General features: G+C 41.5%; 2 protein-coding genes across 2 annotated transcripts in view; one reads left to right on the top strand and one right to left on the bottom strand.

Moving 5' to 3' along the window:
* The window catches only part of zswim7 (zinc finger, SWIM-type containing 7), a 79991-nt gene extending 76926 nt beyond the window's left edge, over positions 1-3065 (top strand). The window contains exon 5 of the mRNA XM_034177497.1: positions 258-3065. Coding sequence (XP_034033388.1) covers positions 258-368 — 111 coding nt within the window. The 3' untranslated portion in view covers positions 369-3065. The remainder of the gene's footprint in view (positions 1-257) is intronic.
* Positions 3066-3177: 112 nt separating this feature from the next.
* Positions 3178-27698, bottom strand: part of adora2b (adenosine A2b receptor) — an 86854-nt gene continuing 62333 nt past the window's right edge. The window contains exon 2 of the mRNA XM_034177496.1: positions 3178-6082. Within this exon, the coding sequence (XP_034033387.1) occupies positions 5335-6082 (748 nt within the window). The 3' untranslated portion in view covers positions 3178-5334. The remainder of the gene's footprint in view (positions 6083-27698) is intronic.

Below are 27698 nucleotides of genomic sequence, written 5' to 3'. Positions count from 1 at the left end.
TCATGTTGTAGAGCTTTACTTTCAGTTTGAGTCCAAGGAAGATAATTTTAGAACTTTTTATACTATTTTCTGACATTTTATGTATGTAAGAATTGAGAAAATAATCAATTGATTTTGAAAATAATCGTCAGTTTCAGCCCTGTCGTCAGTGCTTTCTACAAGTAGTTGCAACAGCTGACAGGAGGTATTTTAGTATTTATGTCCTTGTCCGTCACATCAGTGTTGGTTTTCTTTCTTCTTCTGCTCTTTTCTGTCAGTGCAAACACATCCTGGCTGTGTACCTGTGTCAGGCCATCGGGGCCACGCTGCAGGTGAACGTGACGGACCAGCAGATGTCCATGCTGCTCAGCGGAACGGGAAACCTCTGACGCTCAGGTACTGGGTTGTACTGAGTCCAGGAGATGGATCGGTGATTCTGGACCCACACTGCCGGTCTGAGCTCTGCAGGATAAGGACATTTTGACAGAGAACCTTTGAAACCTGCTGTAGAGATTAGCTTCTGTGGTTTCTGCTCTGTCAGATTTTTGTATCAAAGACACTGGATGCTGCATTTTCATTTATTTTTTTATTTTGGAAGACTTATTCATGTGTTTCCAGGGAAGCGATGTCCTTTTTGAGTTTTTGCTGATTTATTTTTAGTTTCTCATATCTGACATTGCAGCAATTAGAGAAGCAGTGAGGAGCGACATGTTGTTTATGGAAACATTTGACATCAGCCAAGATCCAAAATGTGCCACCGTTAAAATATTTAACAGCAGCAATTTGTGATCTCACTCCCTTGTATATGATTTCCATCAGTGTACAGTTGTAGGTGTTTGATTTATTTAGGAAAAACCACTGCTGTGTAACAGTATAAACATCTCCTTTATTAACAAAATAATTCACTGTACATACAGACTTCATGTTGGGTAACATTTTGCAGGTATAACTGTGTAAAGGTTTAGCATCAGTTTGACCACAGTGGATGTTTGTCCTGATTGGACAGAACAGCACATTGAGAGACACGCGCGCGCACACACACACACACACACACACACACACACACACACACACACACACACACACACACACGTGGGAATAAAGGCAGGAATGTTCCACTGATTATCCGGCTTACCTCAGACTTCAGGAAGGAAATATGTTGACATCAATCAATAGTTTGTAGAAAACCAGATGCTGTTTTTTTTTTTGTTTTTTTTATAACAGACGATACAACACTACACTATTTGTGCATCTACAGGACAAATGTTTCCATTGAATGTCCTAAAAGTTTGGCACCCTCCTGTATTTTAGCCCTTGAAGGTGGTGTGAAGCAGTCCAGGCTGCACGGTGCCGAGTCGGCAAAAAAACCACAGCACTACAAACACGAACTCAACAGGGTTCAAAATGACAGATAAAGCATGTCAAATGGAAAGTCTAAAGTATCGCTGAAGAGTGGCTGATGGCTCTGAGGTGGTCTGTACATGGAACAGGAGTCCAAGCTTTCAGAAAATCAGAAGACATGCTCCTTGTTATTTTCAGGAAGTACAGAATTTACTTGTTTTGACCTTAGTAAATTTCTTTTGAATTTATTTGCACAAGGTCATGACAGTGGACTGGTCTGGATCTGTGTGTTGATTTGAAACAGGTTTTACATCAAAAGCCCTTCAGCCTCTAGGCGGAGAACAAGCACTGGACATAGATGGGCTTGAACAGGGAACCTTCTGCTTTGGAAATGAGCACACATACTGCTTCTGTCCCGGTGCTGACAAATTGTTTCAACCTAAAACATTAAGAAATCTCAGTTTGTGTGTGTGCATGCCTGTGAGGGGGACAAAAGCAATCTGAAAGTCTAAAATCCAGTTCATCATTTGTTTAAACTGCTTATTGTCAATTCCAGAACACTGTATCTTTTTATATGAATTTAAAGCTTAAACCAGTTTGACACGGGTGAACAACCAGTTAAAAACCATGTTTCCTCTTGTTAACCAGATTAAAACCACCAAAGATATTTAGATGCATTCAGGCTGATGGAAAATCCTGTGGAACAGAAACCTCTGGCTTTGCTCCAAATGCACATCACATCGAAGACGTTTTTGCAGTTCGCTTAGATGTTGAAGTGAAGCTATAATCTAGTTTAAACCAGTTTAAAATCATTTGAAGTAATTTCAAATTACTTTAAACCAGCCCATCCTTGGTGAATAGTTCAAACGTGTTTATTTGTAATAAAAAATGCGAGTTAATCCTCACGTTAGAGAAAAAGCTCAAAACTGGCATTTAGTTAACTATTATTTATTTTTTATTGTTTCACTTCTGATTTAATAACTCTTTCATAGAAAGTGTTTCACTCGTGAAGATGTGTGTGGTGTCATCTTAGGTCAGTCACTGGCTTCAGTGATTACATTACTTGAGCAGACCAGAGCCACAAGATCCCACCTGAGACCCATGTGAGGCGTCAGCTGGCGGCCTCGGGCAAGTCAGCCAGAGCCGTCCAGAGTGACATTCAGAGACAACATACACAATGAAATCAAAGCAGCACTGACGCATTTTACAAGCCTGCTGAGCACTGTGATAAATCGTATTAGCTTTATTAACTTGATCTAATTTAACTTTGGCTTGTATTTTGTGATCTTGTAGCTCCAGCACTACAGCCTCCCATCACACAGAGCAAGAACGTGCAGGAACCAGCCCAATACAGCAAATATTGCCATAATCCAACGCAATTGGGAGGAAAAGAGGCGTGGTCAGGTGTTTTACAACGCATCCAGAACACCTCGTGCACACCTGCATAATGGCATCCAAAGCGCATGTAGACAACAGTTTAGATGACACAGACTGATGTCAAACAGCTGTAAAAGGCGCTGAAGACTGCCTGATGTCCAAACGTCTGGATGGCAAATACGGGACCAGGGTGGGAGGGAGTGCTGTGTTCCTCACACGCACATGTGCGCACTTGCATGCGTGGCACACATGCGCACACGTATTGCGGCTGAAATGATCACTCAGCCGTGTGTGTGTGTGTGTATGCATAATATTGTATGAGCCACTACTGGACAGCTTTGCTGAAAATTTGCTGGCAGTGGGCCAAGCAGTCCTCAAGCGAACTTTAATTTCTTTTTCTTTTTTGCTCACTTCAGCAGCACAACGCACCTCTGTACACCACGATGGTTGGATTATCATATGGGATTTATTTTTGCGTGGTTCATTCCAGCACACAGCAGTCAGGTGAGAGGATTTTAACCTCAGGCTGCGGTCCGACTCCACGTCCACACTGCGCTCCTGGACCGCTATTGGAGGTGAGATTCATGTTTATTAATGGTGTCACGGCCTGGCACTACAGGTCCAGGTCACATCGCCGACAGAGTTACAAGGTGATCATATATTACAGCGGTGAGATCCATTCAGCTCCAAGCCTGACGCGTGCAATGACGTTACTGCGTGTGAGATCACAGAGAGGCGCGGCTGCTTGTGTTATATACAGATATGATGGAGACAATAGTTCACAATTTACGTCGCCCATGGGAAGGAATGGACAAATATCTTTACTGTAAAGTCTATTGTGGGTACAACAGCCTGTTCAGATTTGCGACGGTGTGCACACAGTAGCGCACGGTGCTTTCGGTTTGATAGCCGCTGTTCACATAATTCATAATTATTATCATGATGTAGCGTGCCACATACATTTCAACAGTTCTAAAACTGGTGAAGTTAAAAGGAAAATAACTTTATAATACAAATCAATGGATAAATATAACCATTTAATTTATTTTTTTTAGTTTACTTTTTTTTTCCTTTCCATGATGACAGGTGAGGCACAGCTTCCCCTGACCGCACGTCACTGTTCTGCTGAACTGCATCTCATGCATGACTGCGTCACTTCCTGTTAGTCACTCTGGTCTTCAACCAGCCACAAAACACTTGTTCCTTGACCCCACCATCAGGCGACTTGCGTTCATTTTGTTAGGTTGTATGTGAGATTAATCATACAAGATGGAACGTGAGAAGGTTTTTGAAAAGTGAAGCCAAAATTATTTTTAGTTATTAATTATTTTTATATTTAGTTTTACTGTATTAACATTTTGTAAACTTGATGATGTCTTTTTAATCTGATTATGATTGTATTTCCTTCCAGGACTGATCAAAGGTTGATGTGGGCGCGTGTTTTCTTAATTCATTGCCATCTGGGTTTGTTAGATTTTGTGTTATCACTGGAACCCTTTGTGTTGCATTTTGTTAGCTTATCTCTCACCAGTATAACTCTTCCTGGTGTGGTTAAAGCTGCTATGTCGAGACCGCTCCTTAATAAAGTGAGTTTGAAGGCAGAGGTTTCACCAAACGTCCGTTTGTGTCTGTCCTGTGTCCACTCTAGAATGCATGAATTCATGTTTCTGCTACAGTACATCTGGTTTCAGCTGACGTCAGTGAAGTAAGTCTTTTTTCACTGTTGTGACATCAATTTGCATAATTTTCCTTGTTCTGTTTTAATACAATTTTACACATAACTATTGGCTTTCATTTTACAAACATTTATAATGGAAAATTTCTAAATATTTCCATGGTTGGCTCAAAGATAAACGTGTTCGCCATCCCTCAGGGGTGAAATTATCATGGAGAACATAAGGTGCACAGAGGTTTACGTCATTTAAAATTAAAAAAAATAATAATTTTTCTCATTAACAGACAAATAGAAAGATCCTCCACGCAGCAAGAGATGTGACCCCTCTCTGGAATTACACCCAGAAACTCTGGTATGCAGTTGAAGGCAGCTGTGTTTACAATATTTATGTTTTATGCATTTGTTTTTTTTTTATCTGTAATTTTGGAAAAGTGAGATATAGATTAGTTTCCCACGCCTACAGCTTCCTGACAAGGATCATGAGCCAAAAAGGTTCATCACAGCTGTAAACTAATACCATTGTACCTTTCTTGGGCCCCAAAGAAATCGAGCATCTATACATGTTCAAAGATGTAGTATATAATAAATAAGCAACCAAAAGACGGGCAGATGTTCACAATATCAAATAGCAGGGTGCAAAATGGAGCTGAAATGGTGAAATTCAGTCTGAAAGATTAAAAAAATAATTTTACAACATAAAACGTGACTTTTTCACAGTCCTACAAATCCAGTTTGACTTTTTTTTATATCAAAAATCCTTCACAATGAAAAAGTAAGACTTGTCCACATTTCACAGTTTGACCCCTGATATCTGGCACAGTCAATAAATAAGTGTCCACATTCAAAGCGTGGTTGACATCATCACACACAGCACATCCTTGTTCTGTAAACATTTTAAGTGAAAGAGCAACACAGATAATACTCGGGGATGGTGGGGACCCTCTCTCCTTCATGTGGACTCTCTATAGCAGAGGGTCGATGGTCATGTGGATCTGGTCGTTGTTGTGTTTGCTGCTGCTGGAACTGAGGTACAGCTCCTCTTTGTGACACAAAAGGTGCTGAGCCAGAATCTTGCGGAAGGTGTTTCTGAAGTCCTGGATGCGGTAAGCATAGATCATGGGGTTTACGGCAGAGTTGGCATGAGACAGAATGATGCCCACATACATGACCAAGCTGGGCTTTTCCAGTTTCTCATCAAAAAGCGTTAGACTGTTGAGGATGTGGACTGGCAGCCAGCAGAGAGCAAACAGTCCCACGATGATGGACAAGGACTTGGCAACCCGGATTTCCCGTTGCAGCAGTCCTTGGTTTTGGCTGTCCCCATTCCCTACACACTTGAGCTCAATCTGTCTCAGCTGCTTCCTGGCCACAGTGAAGATCTTCAGGTAGATACCCAGCATGATGAGCAGTGGCAGCAGTACGCATCCAAAGAAATTAAAGTAGACCATGTAGTGCATGTCCACCACACTCTCAAAGTAGCAGGTGACCTTGCAACTCCTTGGTACTCCTCCAGCCCTCAGCCCCTCCATAAGGCCAGCGTTTGTAGTATTTTCAATTCCAGAGCTGCAGTTTTTCAACTGGTGCCCGCAGGCTATTGTTGAGTACTTCAGGTTCCAACCAAAGAAGGGGATGAGGCCAATGACAAAAGACAGGATCCATAAGATGGCAATTATCTCTCTGGCGGTCTTTCCTGTCATCAGCTCATTGTACCTGCAGGAAACAAAGCAGTATTCACTGTATCGTTTCTCTTCTTATGCTTGAAATGAACCTTTTACAATCCTAAATCACAGAAAGGTGGAAAATGTGGTGAGGAAACTGCAGGGATTTTTATTTTTACTTTTCTTTTAACATGAGGAGGATTTGAACCCGGTCTACATATCGGCAATGCAATTCCTTATCTGCTCTACGAGGTCTAGTAAAAAGGTTAAAAACATTTTTTTAAATAATATTTCAAACTGGTAACTGTAATCATGACTTAGTACAAAAGCAGTACCCACAAAGGAGCAAAGCTGGGCAGAATATCCTCACAGAAAAATTGGAAGGGATTTGCATGTTTCTCCCTCTACAGTGCATAATGTCAATTCAAAGAATCTGGCGACATTTCAGTTCTTGAAGGGCAAGGACACAAGCCTACGCTGAACACCCGCGATCACTGATTCCTCAGACGCCACTGCATCAAAAACTGTCATTCATCCAGTGGTGGGCACAGCTAACCAAAACGTTAGTTTCGATAACAGTTAATCCGCTAACTGAAAAGTTATCTTTTATAAAGCTAAACCGATAAACCCCTAAAAAATTTTGCAGGAAGTTACAGATAAAAGCTAAACTGATAATTTTCAGTATTAATTTCAGTACACTAGCAGCTACTGACAACAACGAGCCAGCGCTTCTGTGTCAGATTAGCTTTCTGTCAGTAAAAGAGACCTACTGACAGAGGAGGAGGAACCATAAAGACCATTTCTCTTTACACCATACAGACTTGCCGGCATATCACGCATGTCATCAACAGGCATACAGTTTTAACTTATGGTTAAAATTTTAACCAAACTAATTCCAGACAAGTTATTTAAATTAATGTCACTTCTGGTGTTTTATAAAGTGAAAATATCAGCTATATATTTTAGTTTTAAAGTAAAGCACTAATTTTGAAGGTTTTAGTGTTTGGACCACAGATACTGCAATGCATTATGGGTAACGTTTCACGACAGGCCAAATGCATTGAGACGCTCTGAAGTGGCTGCACTTTAACTGCTGCACACGGAGAGCAGCATTAAACTCTTTGCATATTGTGTCTAAAACTCTCGTGAATATATTCCCTGGGTTTATAGACACTGTTATTGTGTTTGTTTTATGCCAGAAGCTCAGGTTGTTTGAGCTGCGATTGCTTCCTGTTTGTCATTCTGTGCGAAAGTTAAATTTGCTCTTTAATGTCCTGCTTATTGTCCTTTACAGCACTGTTTGTCCTCTTTGTTCCAGAGTAATATATATAAGATGGCTGAAATTTGGTTTGCATTTATTAAATTCATCCATTTCAATTTGTGAGTTACAAGATGACAGTGTTTGCTTGTTTTGCAGTTGTGTTAAACTTGGGTGGGTGGGGGTGGTGAAGGAATGAATTCATCCACTCACTGCATTTTACAGAGAACAACATACCTTAACTTTTCCAAAGCTTTGGAACAACATGAATAAAGGAAAAAGAAATGTCTTTAACAGTTCTCACATTTCTAAAGTTTGATCCAAACTGCATGATTAACTTCTCTTAACTGTGTGATTACTTTTTATAAAATGAGAGTCAGCTGGAAATGTAAACAGGTTTTTGATGTAAATGTGTTGCGGCAGAATAAATAAGGTTGGGCGTTAGATTTTCTTCATAAATTAATTGCATTTCTTTGCAGCTCATTTCCCAAAGAGCTGTCATCTCACTGAAATAAATGTATGAAATTGTTTACATTAGGAGGACAGAAGCTTGGTATGTGGATGCAGCACTGACTCAGACTGTCCCCATCACACGACGAGTGCTGAAAACTAAACGGCTTGTTTCCCCAAAGTGATTTAGGTGAGCGATTGCATGCATGAGTCACATAGACAAAGCGGTCTGAGCCGGAGGTGTTATCATCTCTGACCTTTGCAACTATAAAGTGCACACGAGACAAGGGAGGAAATCATTTCTGGTTCAAGTTACTGTCGCCTCCAGCATCATTAGTCCCTGACACTATGGACCACCTGGATTTTATTACAGTTTGTAGCTTTAAAACAGTTTCTGACATGCATGGATTCACTTTGGGTTTTGGCTCTTATGCAGAACTTTGTGTTGTCTTTGACGCTCCCATAAACATCCAGAGCATCCAGAAAGTTTTCACAGCGCTTCACCTTTTCCACATTTTGTTATGTTACAACCTTATCCCAAAGATGCAGAGGTGGTGACCAAGTGCTTAATGTGCTTGGTTTCAGTGGGGAATGTTCCCAGTTCAAGTCCCACCCCTGCCACATCTCTCCATGTGAAGTGGAGTTGCGTCAGGAAGGGCATCCGGCGTAAAACCTGTGGCAGTTCAACATCCACCTTGGATTTGCTGTGGTGACCCCGAGTGCAAACAAGGGAGCAGCCAAAGGGACTTACTTTTACAGCCTTATCCAAAAATGGAGTACATTTTTTCCCCTCAAAATTTTACTCACAACACCCCATAATGACAAAGTTTTTTTTTAATTGTAGATTTATTAAAAATAAAAAAGTAAGAAATCCCATATACATACGTATTCACACCCTTTGCTCAATACTTTGTTGTTGCACCTTTGGCAGCAACTACAGCCTCAAGTCTTCTTGTTTATGATGTCACAAGCTTGGTGCATCTATCTTTGGGCAGTTTTGTCCATTCCTCTTTGCAGCACCTCTCAAGCTCCATCAGGCTGGATGGGGAGCATCGGTGCACAGACATTTTCAGATCTCTCCAGAGATGTTCAGTTGGATTCAGGTCTGGGCTCTGGCTGGGCCACTCAAAAACATTCACAGAGTTGTCCTGAAGCCACTACTTTGATATCTTGGCTGTGTGCTTAGGGTCATTGTCCTGCTGAAAGATGAACCATCGCCCCAGTCTGAGGTCAAGAGTGCTTTGGCCACTCTACCATACAGGCCTGATTGGTAGATTGCTGCACAGATGGTTGTCCTTCTGGAACAGTGGTCTCCAAACTATTCCAGAAAGGGCCGAGAGGGTGCAGGTTTTCTTTCCAGCCACTGACTTCAGCAGGTGATTTCACTGATAACATCACTTGGAGCAGGTGGGATGAGTTCATCAGTGAAATCACCTGCTGGAGTCAGTGGCTGGAAAGAAAACCTGCACCCTCTCGGCCCTTTCTGGAATAGTTTGGAGACCACTGTTCTGGAAGGTTCTCCTCTCTTCACAGAGGAATGGTGGAGCTCAAACAGAGTGACCATCGGGTTCTTGGTCACCTCCCTGACTAAGGCCCTTGTCCCCTGATCCCTCAGTTTAGTCGGGCAGCCAGCTCTAGGAAGAGTCCTGGTGGATCCGATCTTCAATTTACAGATGATGGAGGCCTGTCTCAGAAGTCTACAGACAATTCCTTTGACTTCATGCTTGGTTTGTGCTCTGACTGTCAGCTGTGGGACCTTATATGTAGACAGATGTGTGTTTTTTCAAATCATGTACCAATCAACTGAATTTACCCGAGGTGGACTCCAATTAAGCTGTAGAAACATCTCAAGGATGATCAAAGGAAACAGGAGGCACCTGAGCTCAATTCTGAGCTTCATGGCAAAGGCTATGAATACTTATGTACATGCAATTTCTTAGTTTTTTATTTTTAATAAATTTGCAAAAATCTAAAAAAAAAAAACATCACTGTCATTATGGGGTATTGTGAATAGAATTTTGAGGAAAAAATGAATTCCATCCATTTTGGAATAAGGCTGTAACATAAAATGTGGAAAAGCTGAAGTGCTGTGAATACTTTCTGGATGCACTGAACAACCGGGGGGGGGGGGGGGGGGGGGGGTATGGAAGCCAGTTACTTTGCAACAGAATGTTGTATGTGAACCATACCACAATTTAACTCAATCACTTTAATTAATGCAAAATTTCTTATCAGATCACATTCCAGAAAAATTTTGGAAACTTCTTTAAGAAAGAAAAAACATACATTCAGGACTTTGTTGCTCCTGTTTAGGGAATGACGCTGTTGTGCCTGATGATTTGCAGATGGTAATGCTGGATTTTATGGTTGGAAATTGAGTTTTACCGTAATCCAGCATTACCGTCTGCAACTCATCAGACACAAGGGGGTTATTCCCATTCAAATTCATATGGTAGCTTAAATTGATCCATTTCGGCATCGTCATCACTTTCTCTCACTCTCAGCTCACAGTGCCATTACTGACATCTGCGTAGCAGCACGCGCGGTCAGGGCGTGGCGTAATACAACAAATGTTAAACGGTCAAATATTTTGTCACCGTCCACGATATTTTATGGTCTGAAATCTCACATGATTAACCAGTTAGATTTGCAGAAAAATGTAATTGGATTAGAATTGGGTTTTTGTTACTGCTTGAATTGTTTGAAGACTTCACAGTTAGGGATGCACCAATACCACTTTTTTCCAGACTGAGTCCAAGTACATACATTTATTTGGGTACTCGTCGATACCGAGTACTGATGCAGATACTTAATGATACCATTACAGTTTTATGATGACTTTGAAAACATGGTTTATTCATCAGTTGTTCCTTAGTTTTTGATTGTAACTGCTACCAATATCATTATCTTTGTTTTTAATTTAGAAACATTTCACTTAAATCATGTAACTTCACTTTTTGACTACAACAAATTGTCCTTAACATTAATTGTGTGTTTCTTAACAAACATGACACTGTCAGATATCTGACTGAAATGTAACTTGTTACTACAAAATATACAACACCAGGAACTGAACTGAAACTGTCCATCAGTAACTTTGTTTATGTCTGTGAGGACTTTTTGAAAATGTGAGGGCAGATTCTTTTTGATGAAAAGAAGCTTCTCTGTGTTGTTTTTGTTTTCATCTACAATGTGTGACACTGAGCTAAACAGCCTTTCACAAGCTACACTGTTTTTACTTTTAATTAAATATATACAGGTAACATACACAAATACATAACATGTGAATATCCGCCCCCCCCAAAGATGGAACATGTAAATATTAGAGGAGCATGGTGTGCTTGCGCGCACACACACACACACACACACACACACACACACACACACACACACACACACACACACACACACACACACACACACACACACACACACACACGGTGTCACGTGGCATCTCCGCAACGCACGGAGGCAAAACGGAGACATTTTAACATTATTTTAATTTTTTCTTTATGGATCAAGGGATAATTTCCTCGTGTTCAGACAGAATAGCCCGTTACCTGTGGTGAATGAGCCGTTAATGAATGAGGTGTGCAGTGACTCAACTTCTGACCCAAAGTGCAGCTCTTGGAGGTGAGCGGAGGGTCCAAACGCAGCACCACAGACATTCTGCAAACGGATTACACCTGTAGCGAACCGAGCAGGTCTCCCATCGGCCTGAACACCCACAGCAACGGCTGAAACTCACCAACCTGAAAGGCCACAGGTGGAAATTGATCCCATGACCTTCTTGCTGTGAGGTAACGGTTAGCACCATTGCCTCACAGCAAGCTGTTTCGAACAGGACACAGGTCATTTTTGGACCTGTGGATGTTTTTTTCTAGTTTTTATTTGAGAAAAGCTGGTTTATTTTGCTTATTTATACTTCAAGCAGTCGTGAAATTCTTATTCTTAAACTAAGATGTCGGGGAGAAGTGTGCACATGCACACACACACACACTCCATTACCACCCCTCCCCGCCATCCACTCCACAGTGTGCTGCAGGCTCAAGTTTTGTAGGGGAGGCTGGGGCCATTTTGCCCCTGAAATTTTTTTAATTTATAACTCTCTGACACACTACTGCCTGCATTTTTAGAGGCAAATTTTGTGAACCTAAAGAATTTTCTCATCAAACATGAGCGGTCGACCACTCACATTCAAAGCCAGAAAAGTCTGAAAACATACAGTCGGAACAGGACTGATGAAGGACGACTTTCTTCCCGGGCAGTGATCTCCACTGAGACAGAGACTTTTAAAACTGAAGGACAATAAGGAAAACTTCTACAAGCAAGTCATCATTGCTTTTGTTCAGAAGGTGCGGCACATGGACATTATTTACAAGTAAAGGTAAGACCATAATAATGTTTTCTTTTAAATTAAATGTACTTTTTTGTGTGCTACAGTTTGTATGTGTAAAGAATGCTGATATGAGATTTTAAACATAACCCTTTAACTGCTGCCAGTCAACGTGAATAAGCTGCTCTGTGGGGTTCATACAACCCCATTTCCAGTGAAGTTGAGACGTGTGAAATGTAAATAAAAACAATACGATTTGCAAATCTTCTTCAACCTATAGTCAATTGAATACACCACAAAGACAAGATATATAATGTTCAAACTGATAAACGTTTTTGTTTTTATGCAAATACTTGCTCATTTTGAAATGGATGCCTGCAACAGAGTTAAAAAAAGCTGGGACAGGGGAAACAAAAGACTGGGAAAGTTGATGAATGCTCAAAGAACACCTGTTTGGAACATTCCACAGGTGAACAGGTTAATTGGAAACAGGTGAGTATCATGATTGGGTATAAAAGGAGCATCCCCAAAAGACTCAGCCGTTCACAAGCAAAGATGGGGCGAGGATCACCACTTTGTGAACAACTGCGTGAAAAAATAGTCCAACAGTTTAAGAACAATGTTTCTCAACATTCAATTGCAAGGAATTTGATTCCATCATCTACAGTCTATATATAATGAGAAGATTCAGAGAAGCTGGAAAACTTTCTACATGTAAGTGGCAAGGCTGAAAACCAACATTGAATGCCCGTGACCTTCAATCCCTCAGGCGGCACTGCATTAAAAACCAACATCATTGTGTAAAGGATCTTACTGTGTGGGCTCAGGAACACTTCATTGTCAGTTAACTGTTATGTGTCGGACGCAGCTCGGAGAACCGACCAGCGTTTGAAGGACCCAGTATGAAATAAGCAGAGCACGGTACAAAGGCTAACTGAATTTAATACATAACAGTGATACAAAATAACAGAAAGTGCGGTCTGGCGTGGTGCGCTCCCAGCAGCGCTAACGGTCCGGAGCCAGAAGCTGTTCGGACCCAAGGACCCCGCCGACACCCCCCAGGTGGCCGCAACAAACCGAGTCTGTGAAAGAAGGAACCATTTATGTGAGTCCACACTCTACACACAGACCACTTAAAGGTGTACAAACAGCAAACACCTCCTGGCTTGATTACTAATCAGCTTCCCAACCTGCAGGCATGGAACATCCAGTTCACAAAACTCCACTGCAGTGGAAGCCGATACATGACTAACATACAGCTCAATATAATAAAGGTGTGAGGGACACCACATTTACTGACTGTATAAATGTTAGTCACAAAATCTAACGTACCTCAGGAAGTGTGCTGACGAGCGTGAGACCTCACCCCCTCCTCTTTCACAGACCGTGCATCAAACCCTGGACGTTCTCTGCATCCGCTGATGATGAGATGGCTCCCGAGACGACGATCTCACCCGTCTGGTCACAAGGTCGAGTCTCTGGCAAATAAACACTGTATACTCCAGTCTTAAATGCCACCATGTTCCAATCCATATAGATGCACCCCAGCTGTGAGTCCTGACGAGCCGCAGGTGATCAGGGTGAGGTCCTGATAACCTCAGCAACACAGCCACTCAGTCCCAAATGCAAGCCACCTGGAAGGAGAAACAAAGGACAGAAACAAAAAGGCAGCCAGGCCCCCCCAGCCATACAACATTAACAGCAAGTTAAAACTCTACCATGCAAAGTGAAAGCCATAATCAACAACATCCACAAATGCCGCTGCCTTCTCTGGGCCCGAGCTCATTTGAAATGGACAGACGTAAAGTGGAAAAGTGTGGTGTGATCTGATGAGTCCACATTTCAAATTGTTTTTGGAAATCATGGACGCCATGATCCTCTGGACAAAAGAGGAAAAAGACCATCCAGATTGTTACCAGCGCAAAAGTTCAAAAGCCAGCATCTGTGATGGTGTGGGGGTGTGTTAGTGCCCATGGCATGGGCAACGTACACATCTGTGATGGCACCATCAATGCTGAAAGGTACATCCAGGTTTTGGAGCAACACATGCTGCCATCCAAGCAACGTCTTTTTCAGGGACATCCTGCTTATTTCAGCAAAACAATGCCAAGACACATTCTGCACGTGTTACAACAGCGTGGCTACGTAGTAATAGAGTGCGGGTACTAGACTGGCCTGCCTGCAGTCCAGACCTGCCACCCATTGAAAATGTGTGGCGCATTATGAAGCGCAAAATACGACAACAGAGACCCCGGACTGTTGAACAAATGAAGTGGTACATCAAGCAAGAATGGGAAAGAATTCCACCTACAAAGCTTCAACAATTAGTGTCCTCAGAAAGAAAGGTGATGTAACACAGTGGTAAACATACCACTGTCCCAGCTTTCTTGAAACGTGTTGCAGGCATCCATTTCAAAGTGAGCAAATATTTGCACAAAAACAATAAAGTTTATCAGTTTGAACATTAAATATCTTGTCTTTGTGGTGTAGTCAATTGAATATAGGTTGAAGAGGATTTGCAAATCATTGTATTCTGTTTATATTTACATATTACACAACGTCCCAACTTCATTGGAATTGGGGTTGTATGTTTGAAATCTGATTGTGATGAAGTCAGTGCCTCACCAGCCATCAACCTCACCGCACGTCACTGGTTTACCCTCTGCAGCCGCGGTGTTTGCTGTCGTGATTCCTTCAGCTGCGTCCGTTTATTCAGCTCAGTAACATTTTTTGAATTGAAATATTTGTTTGTTTTTTAAACTCTTCTTGGTCCAGGATGCAGTTGTGCTGTACTCATAGTTGTAGGTTCTGATTCACATCAGGTTATGGTTCATTTAGTTACATTCTCTCGACCACATTCAGAGTTTTGCACTTCAAATCATGTCATGAAGGCTTAAGGCAATTTTTGTCTTCTTTGACCTTTTTTGTCAATGTGGATTTCTGCAGCATTGAGACATGAACTTTGTCACTGCAGAGGCTCCGGGGAAATGTTATTGTTGATTCGGGTCCCTCTGAGAGATTTTCTGATTAAAAATAGACAGTATAAAAACATGTGTTTTAATCAAAGGGCCTTGAGATGTGAGTGAAACGAGTCCAGAGCTTGTGCCACGATAAGAGTCCTTCTTAACCCCCAAAACGTGAATCTGATGCAAATTGTGAATTATCCGCAAACCATTAATGAAAATTTATGCAAACCGTGAACATGTGCTAACCATTAATAATTTTGCTGTAAATAGTGAATAAAATATCCTACAAAACTTGTACGCAGGTCTCGCAAAATGTTATTCATGATATATATTTTCTTTCAGTTTAAATAGTTTACAGGTTAATTTAGGAAGTCTTGATCACAAACCGTATCTCCACAATTTTTGGGGCGGGGAGTTTGCCAAAAGATCTGTGTCAAAGCAATCTTAATTTTCATGAGCTATACATACACATTTACAGTTTGGCCTATGTTCTATTCATGGCAACATATCACCGATTAACTGTACACATTTAGTATTAGCTGTACAATGCTGTTTACAGTTGTTATTGTGCAGTGGTGTGGGCACAGCTAAGCAAAAAGTTAGCTTCAATATCTGGTAATCAGCTAACTGAAAAGTGATCTTTTTAACGCTAAACCAATAAAGTGTCTAAAAATTTATCGGAAGCTACAGATAACCATAACTTTCAGTTTTGTCTCCTATACGCTCTCAGCTACTAAGAAGCTGATTTTGAGTTTAAACCCCGCCAAAGCTTCTAATTGAACCAACAGTGATCACAAACCCAAACAGCCAATGAGCCAGTACATTTGTCTTTGTGCGCTCTGCCCCCTGCTGGAGGAAAGCATCATTTACCCTGACAGGATACAGAGGTCCAGCAATGAGGCAGAGGTCTTGAAATGGAAAGCAGGTTTGAATTATGGTTTTGCTTTACAAATAAATAAAATTATTCCGGATAGAATAACTACATTAATGTAACTTCTTAAAATGTACAAAGTGATATATAACATATATCTGTTAATTTTAAAATAATGCACTAATTCTGAAGATTTGAACATTAACACACAGATGCCCAGAGGGGATTATGGTAAGAAAGCCTCCGCTCATACTGATTGGTTGATTCATTCATTCTATGTAAAAACCAACACAAGTGAATCAATGCAACATGTGTTGGTGTTTACAAATAAATGTGCTTTTGTAAAATGTCATTTTTTTCATTTGTATTAAAAAAAAGACATTTTCAAGATCCCGCTAGACAGCGCTTAAGTGCACACGTGATGACATCACAACTCTGTCCATTTTGGGAGACAAGGTTTCTTTCAATAACAAGGACTGTCAAAAACTCTTGTGTGTGGTTGTTGGAGTTGTGTGGCGATAGGAATCGCCTTTTGAATGCTTGAATTACTATGTCGGTCGCACAAAGAAATCAAATAATAGTGAAAACTTTCGGTATGGTGTCATAATGCATCAATCATTTGCTCCGTGAGGCGTCATAACATCAAGCCTGGTTCACATGGCAAGATAATTAGGCCAATATCGGACCCAATCTTCCCCTTCCAACAATCTTAAGGACGCCCCGACAATCGCGATGACGCTAAATATAATCTTATCAGATATTCCTGCCGTGTGTGGTGTGTTAAGAAGGACGTGAGGAGCTAAATGTGACATGCAGCCCATCAGAAAGCGAGGTGTTTGACCTGGGAATGTTTGTGTGTTTGTATGTGTTGTTTTTACTGTGTGGCTGACACCACACACTGTACAAATAAACCTGTCAGATCTATGATTTTTTTTTTTTTTTTAATCTCCACGTGTGGGGTCTCTCAGGTTTTGGAAACCTACAGATAATTTTAAAATCCCGCGGTCGACAACACTGTGATATAACCGGTCGCCAGTAAATGGCAGTGTTCTATGCATTTTGATGGCGGTTATATCACACGGCCTGAATCGCAATTTAACAGACTTCAACCAGGGCTTCTTCTGGTATTTTTACATAAAACAAACACAATAACAATGTCTATAAACCCAGAGAATATATTCACAAGAGTTTTAGGCACAATATGCAGAGTTTAATGCTGTTGTCCATGTGGAGCCTGATCAGAGTGTCTCAAATGCATTTCTCCTGTCATGAACTTTTACCCAGAATGCACTGCGCGCACACCATGTCCACACTAAAACCTTTAAAATTAGTCCAATACTTTAAAACTAAAACATATATCTGAAATTTTCACTTTATAAAATGTCACATGTGACGTTAATTTAAATAACTTGTCCAAAATTAGTTTGGTTAAAATTTTAACCATAAGTTAAAACTGTATACCTCTGGATAACTGACAAATACTGATGAAAATGATAATAGTGTGTATATGATAACTTAATTTATAAATGCATTAAGACAGTAAATTAACAAAAATGACATAATTACCAGAAAATAAAAGGGTTGAGTTCCTCTTCTAAAAATGATTGAGGTCTAAGTTTCCAAAAACATTCTGGACGCACACACCATTCCAACTCATTGTACAAGTTAATTTACTATCCTTGAAAAATGTCAGCTACCTATTTTATAAGCACTACCCAATCTAGAACCCATGGATCCCCACAGGCAACACGTCATCTTAAATAATCTAACTGTCCATTTGATTTTTAATTGACCATTGTCATTAGGTACAATCAAAAGGCTGATGGATTGTTACATGTACAGCTAATATATGTTTTAGAAAAAAAAATCACTCACAAAATTACCTGTACACATATATAATTATTATTTATGTTATTACTGTCATCATTGTTTACCGTTGGTTCATTCATTTTAAACCTCTGGAGTCGAATGACGCGCCCTCACGTAAAAAGTCACATGACCTAATTAAGCAGATGTAACACTCAATCTGCTGCACTTTGAGGCTCCCTTTAAATGCATGTTGAACGTGGAGCCTTCAACTTTTATAGCACTTTTTGGATTTTGTTAATAGGCCTAGTATAACTTGACTTACAGTGGAGAAAGTAAGTATTTGAACACCCTGCGATTTTGCAAGTTCTCCCACTTAGAAATCATGGAGGGGTCTGAAATTTTCATCTTAGGTGCATGTCCACTGTGAGAGACGTAATCTAACCGGAAATCACAATGTATGATTTTTTAATAATTTATTTGTATGTTACTGCTGCAAATAAGTATTTCAACACCTGTGAAAATCAGTGTTAATATTTGGTACAGTAGCCTTTGTTTGCAATTATAGAGGTCAAATGTTTCCTGTAGTTCTTGACCACGTTTTCACACACTGCAGCAGGGATTTTGGTCCACTCCTCCATACGGAGATCTGAACAGAGGGTCAGAGCACGCGCTTCTGTTTTCAGAACCAGATCTCTGCTCGGACGCACAGCAGATACACGCCCCAGCACTGACTTCTGGACCACGGAGGAGGACACAGACACTGGTCCAGCAGTAAGCAGATTTCAGCCTCAGAGAACACCAGGAGTCCAGGTTGATAGACTTTCCAGGTTGATACACCTTTTTCTTTTGTTTTTTTGCAACTGACACAATTAGAACAATTTGCACCAACACCAATAAAATTGCTGCAAAAAACAAGGCATTAGGGAAAAAATACAACTGGACAGACATTGAAATGGAAGATCTGTACAAATGTTTTGGACTTCTGGACTTGGTGTCACTGCCAAGTCTCCAGGATTACTGGAAACAAAATAATATTTTGTCTGTGCCCTTTCCAGTGAAAGTAATGTCCAGAAACAGATTTAGTTCGTTATTCTGGAAAATCCACCTAAGTGATCCAGATGAGGATGTAGAAAATGATAGAAAAAAGGGTCATGACAAACTGTTTCGAGTCAGACCTCTTTATGATGACACCCTCACTGCCTGCTCGGCTTATTACCACCCGAGGAGGGAGCTGGCAGTGAATGAAAGGATGGTGGTGACGAAGGCAAAAACTGGAATGACTCAATATTTGAAGGACAAGGCAACAAAATGAGGCATGAAACTTTTTGTGTTGGCTGTTTCAAGTAATGGCTACACACTCAAGTTCACCATTTACACTGGCAAGACTGTGACCACAAGTGAGCACGGGCTGTCGTATGATGTGGTCATGAACCTGATCCAGCCATCCTCGCTTGGTACTGGGTACCACATTTACATGGACAATTTTTACACGAGTCCCAAACTGTTCATGGACCTGGCTAACATGAAGTTTGGGGCATGTGGCACATACAGGGAGAACAGACGAGGATGCCCCAGAGGGAGGGCAAATGTTCTCACAAAAAATCTGACTGAGGATCTATAAGATGGATAAGAGAGGGGCCTCTGGTGTTTGTAAAGCGGATGGACACACCGGAGGTGTCTCTGTGCTCCACCATCCATCATGCTTTTTTGGGTGAGACAGTTGCTACGTTTACAAATATTATACGTTAATATTCGGGATAAGGTCAATATTCCGGTTTCTGAATCATTAGGAATAACCCATTTAAAATGCTTAAGCAGACAGAGTTACTCCTGTATACACGGTCATTGGTATCATTTGGAATATCCCCATCTAAACAGCGGCGCACGTCTTCCACCGGTGCTTGATTTAGTCTGGTGTTCGTGCAAATCCTGCTTTGCGTAACTTTTCGGCCACCTTCTTGTAAATGTCGCTATCTCTGTACTTTCTACCGTCAATAAAAGACATTATATTCGTATCTTTCACGATGCTAATGAAGTACAGTGGTCCCTCATTTATTGCGGGAGTTACGTTCTAAAAATAACCCGCAATAGGCGAAATCCACAAAGTAGTCAGCGTTAGTTTTTACAATTATTATAGATGTTTTAAGGCTGTAAAACCCCTCACTACACACTTGATACACTTTTCTCAAACAGGCATTAACATTTTCTCACTTTTCTCTCCTGTGTAAACACTTTGTTTTTTCTTCTGGGTGAGAAGGTTATAAACAGACACACGCAGAACACAGTGAGCGTGCTCTCCCTTTGCTCACTGCCTCCGGGGGTACGGATGCGGGACCTGCAAAGAATCCAAGTCATGGCCACGGAGCTCTGCGGCTGTGGTATACCAAGACCCTGCGGCGCTGTGGATTTTTCCGCAAATGCCAGAGCGCTCCGCATCAAAACAGCGAGCGTAGTCTCTGGACCTGTTGCCAGAGTTGGCGCAGCTCCACGCAGCAGAGAGGGGGGTGGTGTGAGTGGCCTGCTGCGGCATTTACCGAGCCCACAGACTCAGTAAGCGCATTGGAGGCATGCCGACCGGTGATGCCGACCAGTGCTGCGACTGGCCCACCTGATAAGGACGCAGAACACAATGCACTGTCCTCTGCTTCTGTGGTGTCCGGTTAGACCTTACTTATGTGATGCACCTGAGGCAGCTTTGTTGTGATTTGGCGCTATGTAGATAAAATATATTAAATTAAAATAAATCAAATTATTCATTAATTCATCTTCTACCACTTAGTCCAATTAAGGGTCGTGGGGAGCTGCAGCCTATCCCAGCAGCCATAGAGCACGAGGCGGGGTACACCCAGGACAGGACGCCAGTCTGTCGCAGGACCACAAACAGACAAACAAACACAGACACACCCACACATACACCTATGGACAATTTAAAGATACCAATCCACCTAACCCGCATGTCTTTGGATGTGGGAGGAAACCGGAGCACCCGGAGGAAACTCACGCAAACATGGGGAGAACATGCAAACTCCACACAGAAAGGCCACAGGAATTGAACCCACGACCTTCTCACTGTGAGGCAACAGTGCTAACCACTAAGCCACCGTGCTGCCCTAAATCAAATTAAATTGAGTTATTTCTTACTACTTTTTACTCTTTATTTTACTTCATTTCTTATTTGTTTTCTTGCCTGTTGCAATTTTATTGTTATTTTTAATTTATTTTAGCTACGATTGAGGGTATCTTGGTGCCCATTTTATAATTATGTACAGTACTTTGCTTGACTGCTGTCGTTTTAAACGTGCTTCAGAAATAAAGGTTGAGTTGAGGACAAATCGATGACCTGTGCGCACAGAAAAACCAGAGGATTTACTGTGAGATTTACCATGTTTTATCTTTACGGAGACGTGGCTAGCCCACCTCGTTCCAGATGCTAACGTGGTCGTGCTGGGATTCACTGCTGTGAGAGCCAACAAACACACTAAAGGTGCCCTGACATGAGAATGTTTTTGATTCACGCAACAGCACGACCTGTGTTGTGATGATCCCACCCGCTGTATTCACAGCTGGACGCCATTCTTTGTTCTACTGGCTGCCACGCGCTCTGCACTGGACGCTGTGTATATATAATAAATTATTTTGTGGTGATTACACACGTCTAACAAGCTGCAGAAAGCATTTTGAGCCGTCTAAAAAGGTAATTGACTTGTTTACATTGTCTTGGCTTGATTAAACAGTTGCATGTTTTTTCCTTCTTGTCTGCACCTGTTAAAGTATGTTTCTAACAGATTTAACTTCTCGTCATTATCCCTCAGACGAGCTGTGCTCTGATGCGATCCGCTGACATCACCAGTTGCTCTTTTCACTTCTTGTTTACTCCACTTGACGAGTTGCACGTCGTGTTGGAGATTAGATCACGCCACATAGCACGACATTTGTGCGTGGAAGATTTTTTTGAACATTTCAAAATTCTCTGTGAGCAATAGCACGCACCGGCGCCCCTCTGGCATCCTGTCTGCACCAGTTAAAGACAGGTTTACTCTCCAGCACGACACATCACGACACAGGCTGTGCTGTTGCATGAATCAAGCTCATGTCAGGGCACCTTAAAGCATAAGGAAAAAACTTACATGATGAGTGGGGGACTCATCATGTATGTTTACAACCGCTGGAATAACCCAGGATGCATCTCCGTAAAGACGGCATTGTGCTGCTGGGACCTCAAGCTGCTAGCTGTTAGCTGTGGACATACAGTGTACTGAGGGAGCTGAGTCACGTGATCACCATCTGTGGTTACCCCCCCCCCCCCCCGAGAGCGGATGCAGCCACTGTGAGAAAATTCACACTCTGTCACAGCAAGGCTGCAGACAAAGCACCCTGAGGCACTGATGATCGTTTATGGGGATTGTAACCATGCAACTTTGAAGTGTACCAGGTTGTGGACTGTCCAACAAGAAACCACAGGACAATTGACTTACTGTATGTTCATGTGAGGGATGCATACAGAGCCACACCCCTCCACCCTCAAGGAAAGTCTGACCACAATCTGGCCCACCGACAGCCACAGTACACCCCCCCGATCCAAAGGCAGTTGGTAACCACTCGCTGTGTCAGGAGGTGGTCCCCTGAAATGGAAAGTGCTCTGAGAGGCCGCTACAACACCACAGTCTGGGATGAGCTGATCAACCTGCACGGTGAGGACATAGAGGGGCTGACACACTGTCTGATGGATTATCTTAACTTCTGTGCAGACGTGGTCTGCCCAACCAAGACTGTCCACCATGTGTAATGTGGGAAGTCAAAGCTGTCTTCAACACATCAACAACCACCTTCAGCAGCAGAGACATGGAGGCGATGAAGGTAGCACAGCGCGAGGTGAAACACTGCATGAGGGAAGCAAAGGAAAGCTACAGGAGAAAGATGGAGCAGAAGCTGAAAGAAACCAATATGAAGGAGGTCTGGGAAGGTGTGAAAACCATCACAAGCCATAACGCAGGACCAGAGTCGTGGGTAGTCAGGGTCAGAATCAGAAAAAGGGGCTTAAAATAAAGATCTTCAGGCATTTTTGAGTAAAAGTTGTCAAACAACTTTTTCCAAATGTATTTTTTGTGCTGAATCCATTTTTGCTGTTTGTCAAGCTGTCCCTCCCACGTGGAACCCAGTAGGGGGCGCTTTATGTAAAAAAAAAAAAAAGATGTTTTCCATTATTTTTAGTATAAAACCTGTACATCTTCAAAAAGTGAAACTGCAGAAAGTTTCATATATCCCTTAGCTAGATTAGTACCAAATTTGGCTTTAATTGGATGAAAGGAACTCTCAAAAACAGACTTTGTGGCAATGTACAAATTATAAATTTCCATGATAAAGATTGTAGTCAAAATTAATCTGTGACTTTACTGGCCATCCCTTAATGACTACCTGTCAGAATATATCCCACATTGTCATCTGGAATAAATAAGTCACTAGACTGTATAGCCCAGGTCAGAATCACCAAAATGTGTACAGGAGGCATGAAGAGCCTCTGGCATTTCTGAGTGGGCAAATAGACTTTTGGCAAAAGATGGCAAGTGAACTTTTCTAAGGGTATTTTTTGTGCTGAATTCTTTTTTTTTTTTTTTTTTGGTGTTTGCCAAGCTGTACCTCGTATGTACAAGTCAATACAGCCCAAAATGTGGGACGACCAGGAAATTCAGGAAATTCCACATTTTACAGTTTTATATCATGTGTGACAACTGTAATCAAGTGTAGCTGGTTATTTTTGGTGGGAATTAAGATACTGGATGTGACAATGATAACTGAAATGTAATTTCTCATTGTAGTCATTAAAATATCTTATTTCATCCCCATATTTCCAGCAGATTAATAGAATATCTAAAATTCCTGAGTCATTTATTTTGGAGCCACTAGCAGACTATTGTCCTCAGATTATAAAGTCTGTAAATAAAGTTCAGAGTTATACAAGAAATGTATTTTTTAAATTCAAAAGTAAATTACTTCCTCCCATTATTTCCACACATCATTCAAATATTGTTCATCAGAATTAAAGACAAATGTGGGTATTCACTTCCACCAATGTCTTAAAACTTTGTAGGAAGTTTTAGAAGGTATTTATAAGGCACACTATGGAAAAAAAAATAGGGTGTCACTGCACTTTTTTTAAAAATTTTGAGACTTTTTCTATTTACATGTTAAATGAATGGGAAATTGTTAATATGTAGGTTTTTGACTACAAGAAGCAATATAAAAATAATTCTACCATTGATTTTTGGTCTGTATTTGTACAATACTAAGATTACATCTAATACTATAAAATAAAGTGAAAAAAGTGGGTGTCACCAGCAAAATGAAAATAGTCCCAGACTATTGTTTGGAATTGATCAGCTGCAGTTGAGAGTCAAGATGACTGCACGATTTAAGTGTAAAAGGTCTCACCTGTGTTCCTCTGCAGCATGTAACTGCAATTCAAGTGATGCAGAATGTAGCAATTACTGAACTGAATAAGAGCATTTTCCAGGGCATGATATAACATTCTGTTTAGTGTTGTGAAACTGTGGGTTTTAAATTGATTTTTATTTGGTGATGAGATCATATTTGAGAATCTCACTCACCACTGTTTCCAGTTTTATGTTTTATGTTCAACCATTATCCTAGTTAAATGACATTATTTACTCTTCATCATTTACATGTCCATGTGGATATACAACTAGTTTAAAGATTGTAGATTCATCTAACTAAATGTTTCTTTTGGTTTATTTATGTAAAATATTTTCTAAGAAAGATTGGTTGCATATATGGTATATTGCTGCCTCCAGCACCATAATGTTCTTTTGCCGAAAGTCTATTTGCCCACTCAAACGCCTGAAGCCCTTCATGCCTCCTGTACACATTTTGGTGATTCTGACCAGTCTAGTGACTTAATTATTCCACATGACAATGTGGGATATATTCTGACAAGTAGTCATTAAGGGATGGCCAGTAAAGTCACCAATTAATTTTGACTACAATCTTTATTTTATCATGGAAATTTGTAATTTGTACATTATCCACGGGGGAGGTACAGCTTGGCAAACAGCAAAAATGGATTCGGCACAAAAAATACATTTAGAAAAAGTTGTTTGCCAACTTTTACTTAAAAATGCCTTGGTCTTTTGTTCTGTTGAATAATGCTGATGTATGGTTGGGGTTTTGCTGCATGATTTAGTTAGGCCGCATTCCATTTGCGTTAGCTGCTAAAATGCTAACTGATTTGAAAAGAAAAGACATGAATAAATTTGACCGTACAAATTGACACCGATCAAGTGACTACAATTTAGCAGATAGGACTGTCGAGTCCATTTGTTGATTTTTAAATTTTAAAACACTTTAAAAACATAGTTAGCATGGAACCATGTGGACTAAGATAATCTAGCCTAGCCTTCTCTAATGCCGTGTTCACACCGGGTGCGATCAGACGCCACAAATTTGCAGGGGTAGCGTGGCGACGGACACACCACCATCGCCCGGTGTGTCGCTCTGCTTTCGCTGCAAAAATTCGCCCCAGTGCATCATCAAATAGGAGGAGGTTCCATTCCGCTCAGCGGCTCCGGTTGTCAGTCAAGTTAACATGACGGACCTTGATCACACGGAGCAAGTTGTTGTGGAAAGCTGACAAACGTCATGAGACGTTCCCAATTCAGGGAGTTTCATTATTTGCTGCAGGACCTGCGTCTGGATGATGGCCACTTTCAGTGGTCCTTCCGCCTCTGCAGGACCCAGTTTGAGGACCTCCTGTCCTGTTCACGCGCACACATGTAAACAATTAAAAAAAAAAAAAAACTCCGCTGCTCGCTCCAAAAACTGTCATAATTGTGTTTAGAAATCAGTCACCATTTTATTATACATCTGTGTAGTTAATAAATAAAATAGTCTTCACGGACGATTCACTCGCGCGTGCATGTAAAAAAGAAAAAAAGAAACCTCCGCTCCCCCTGCTTCGGGGCTGCCGCTCGCTCTTCCCCCAAACTCTGTCATAATTGTGAAATGAAGGACAAAAGGGACATAAGTCCTGCTCACAGGCTGCTACCAGAGACAGGACATGTTCACATCCTCAGTCAAACTCCAGACATCTCCATGTCACTACATATTTAGTCCCTGATTGGTCATCGCAGCGCGACAAGATGAAAAAGTTCAGATTTTTCAACTTGGGGAGGAGGGCAACGCGATGTGACGCGACGCAATATCGCGCCACAAATGCACCAATTGCTCAAAATCACTTCACTCGCGTCCATCGCATCGCGCTGCGTGGCTTGCATCCTTACATAGGGCTTACATGGCAACCTGTCGCTGCTGTCGCGCCCGGTGTGAACGCGGCATTATACCCATTTGAATCTGTGGGACGGTGCCGTGGTTGGGTGACAGTACTCTGTGTGGTCCAAAATGGTTAAAATATGGTTTTCCAAGTTTTATTATTATTATTATTGAGCAGAGGGCTAAAGAGCTCACTTTAAAAAGGTTACGAGTAATGACGGATGTGTCATTGCACAAGGAGGAACTTAATGTATTGCAGCTGGTTTGACACATATTATATTGATATTATAGTTATATGAATAGTTTATTTCTTTTATTTCTTATATATATATATAAAATACGTGTTGCCCATTTGTGTTTGTTGATTGACCATGGATCGTAGTGGGGCTTCAGTACACATGCGGTAAGAACAATTTCTGGTGGAAGTGGTTTGTTATATTTATGATTGATGCTGAGAGACAATATCAGACATTTGGGAGCAAACTGACTAGCGTTTTGAGATCTTGTGAGATGATCTGTGGTGTTTTCATGTATACGGGCCCCTTCACACATCGTACGAATGTGGTTGAATTGCGCATGAAGTGCGCATGAAGCAGGAATCGTATGCAATATGTATAAAATCGTATAGCTGCCTCCAATGCCTCGTACACCTGTTGCTACAACTATTTGAACACACCACCGGCTGAAAGACAGCATATGCCGTGTGACAGCCCATTTGAACCCTCTTGTGGCAGCTGTCGGCCAAATTCCAGACGACACACACGAACACCCAACACCGCTCATTTGGCACTTAGAAAATGTGTGGCTGCACTATCACCACAACAACAGTCAGCAGACAATCACTGTCGAGCTGGATGTGAACTTTGTCTAAATTTCACATCCACCACTGTGGAGTTGCCAAGTGCACATGTGGCGTGCCAGAGTGTTGGCTCCCCCACAACACGTGTGCGTGTGTTTTGCGCCCCCCCAACACATGTGCGTGTGGTCCGCGCACCCCCTGCAGGCGAGGCACCTCTCATCTGATCAAATAGTGACACCTTGGTCTGTGTGCTGACAGGACAGGGGGCGTGGCTGGCTGTCTCTGGTCCTGGATGTCACAGCTGCAGAACACGTCCCGTGTCTGTGCATGCTTGCTGTCATCACGTGGAAATACATAAAAACATATATCACTTTTGCAATGGGCTGGAGAAACGGACCGTCAGTTCATGTGGTCACGCAGCAGGCGATCTGAATGTCACATCTGTCTGACAGGACACGTGTGTCGGGCCGTGAGGGCTGTGAGCGGTGTGCCGCAGGACAAGCCAACAGTGCGACAAATACGCCACTTTCAGTCACGTATCAGCAGAAATACGCTGTAACAAACGCCGTTTGGTCAGTTATCACAACACTTTTTTCTCTTTTTTAAAAAAATATGTTACCTGCTTGTTGATTTTAGTCATTTCACACTCCTGTTAAAAGACAGTGATTATAGCACAGTGGTAAAGTTTCCGTCTGGTAATCAGAGCTTACGGGTTTGAATGCAGAGAGGCATTCATTTTTTTAATTAACCAGGGTTATTTAACCACGGGGTCTCTATTGCCTCCCCTTTTATTTATTATTTATATCGACCCAGTGATATTCACTAATTATACAACTGATTTTTATTTTATTTTCCTCCACATCAGGCGTGCACGACACCATCACACCGTTATCGTG

This window comes from Thalassophryne amazonica, chromosome 9 (genome assembly GCF_902500255.1).
Source record: "Thalassophryne amazonica chromosome 9, fThaAma1.1, whole genome shotgun sequence".
Taxonomy (NCBI): Eukaryota; Metazoa; Chordata; class Actinopteri; order Batrachoidiformes; family Batrachoididae; genus Thalassophryne; species Thalassophryne amazonica.
Note: the sequence above shows the minus strand (reverse complement) of the source record. Positions and strands in the feature narration are given on the sequence as shown.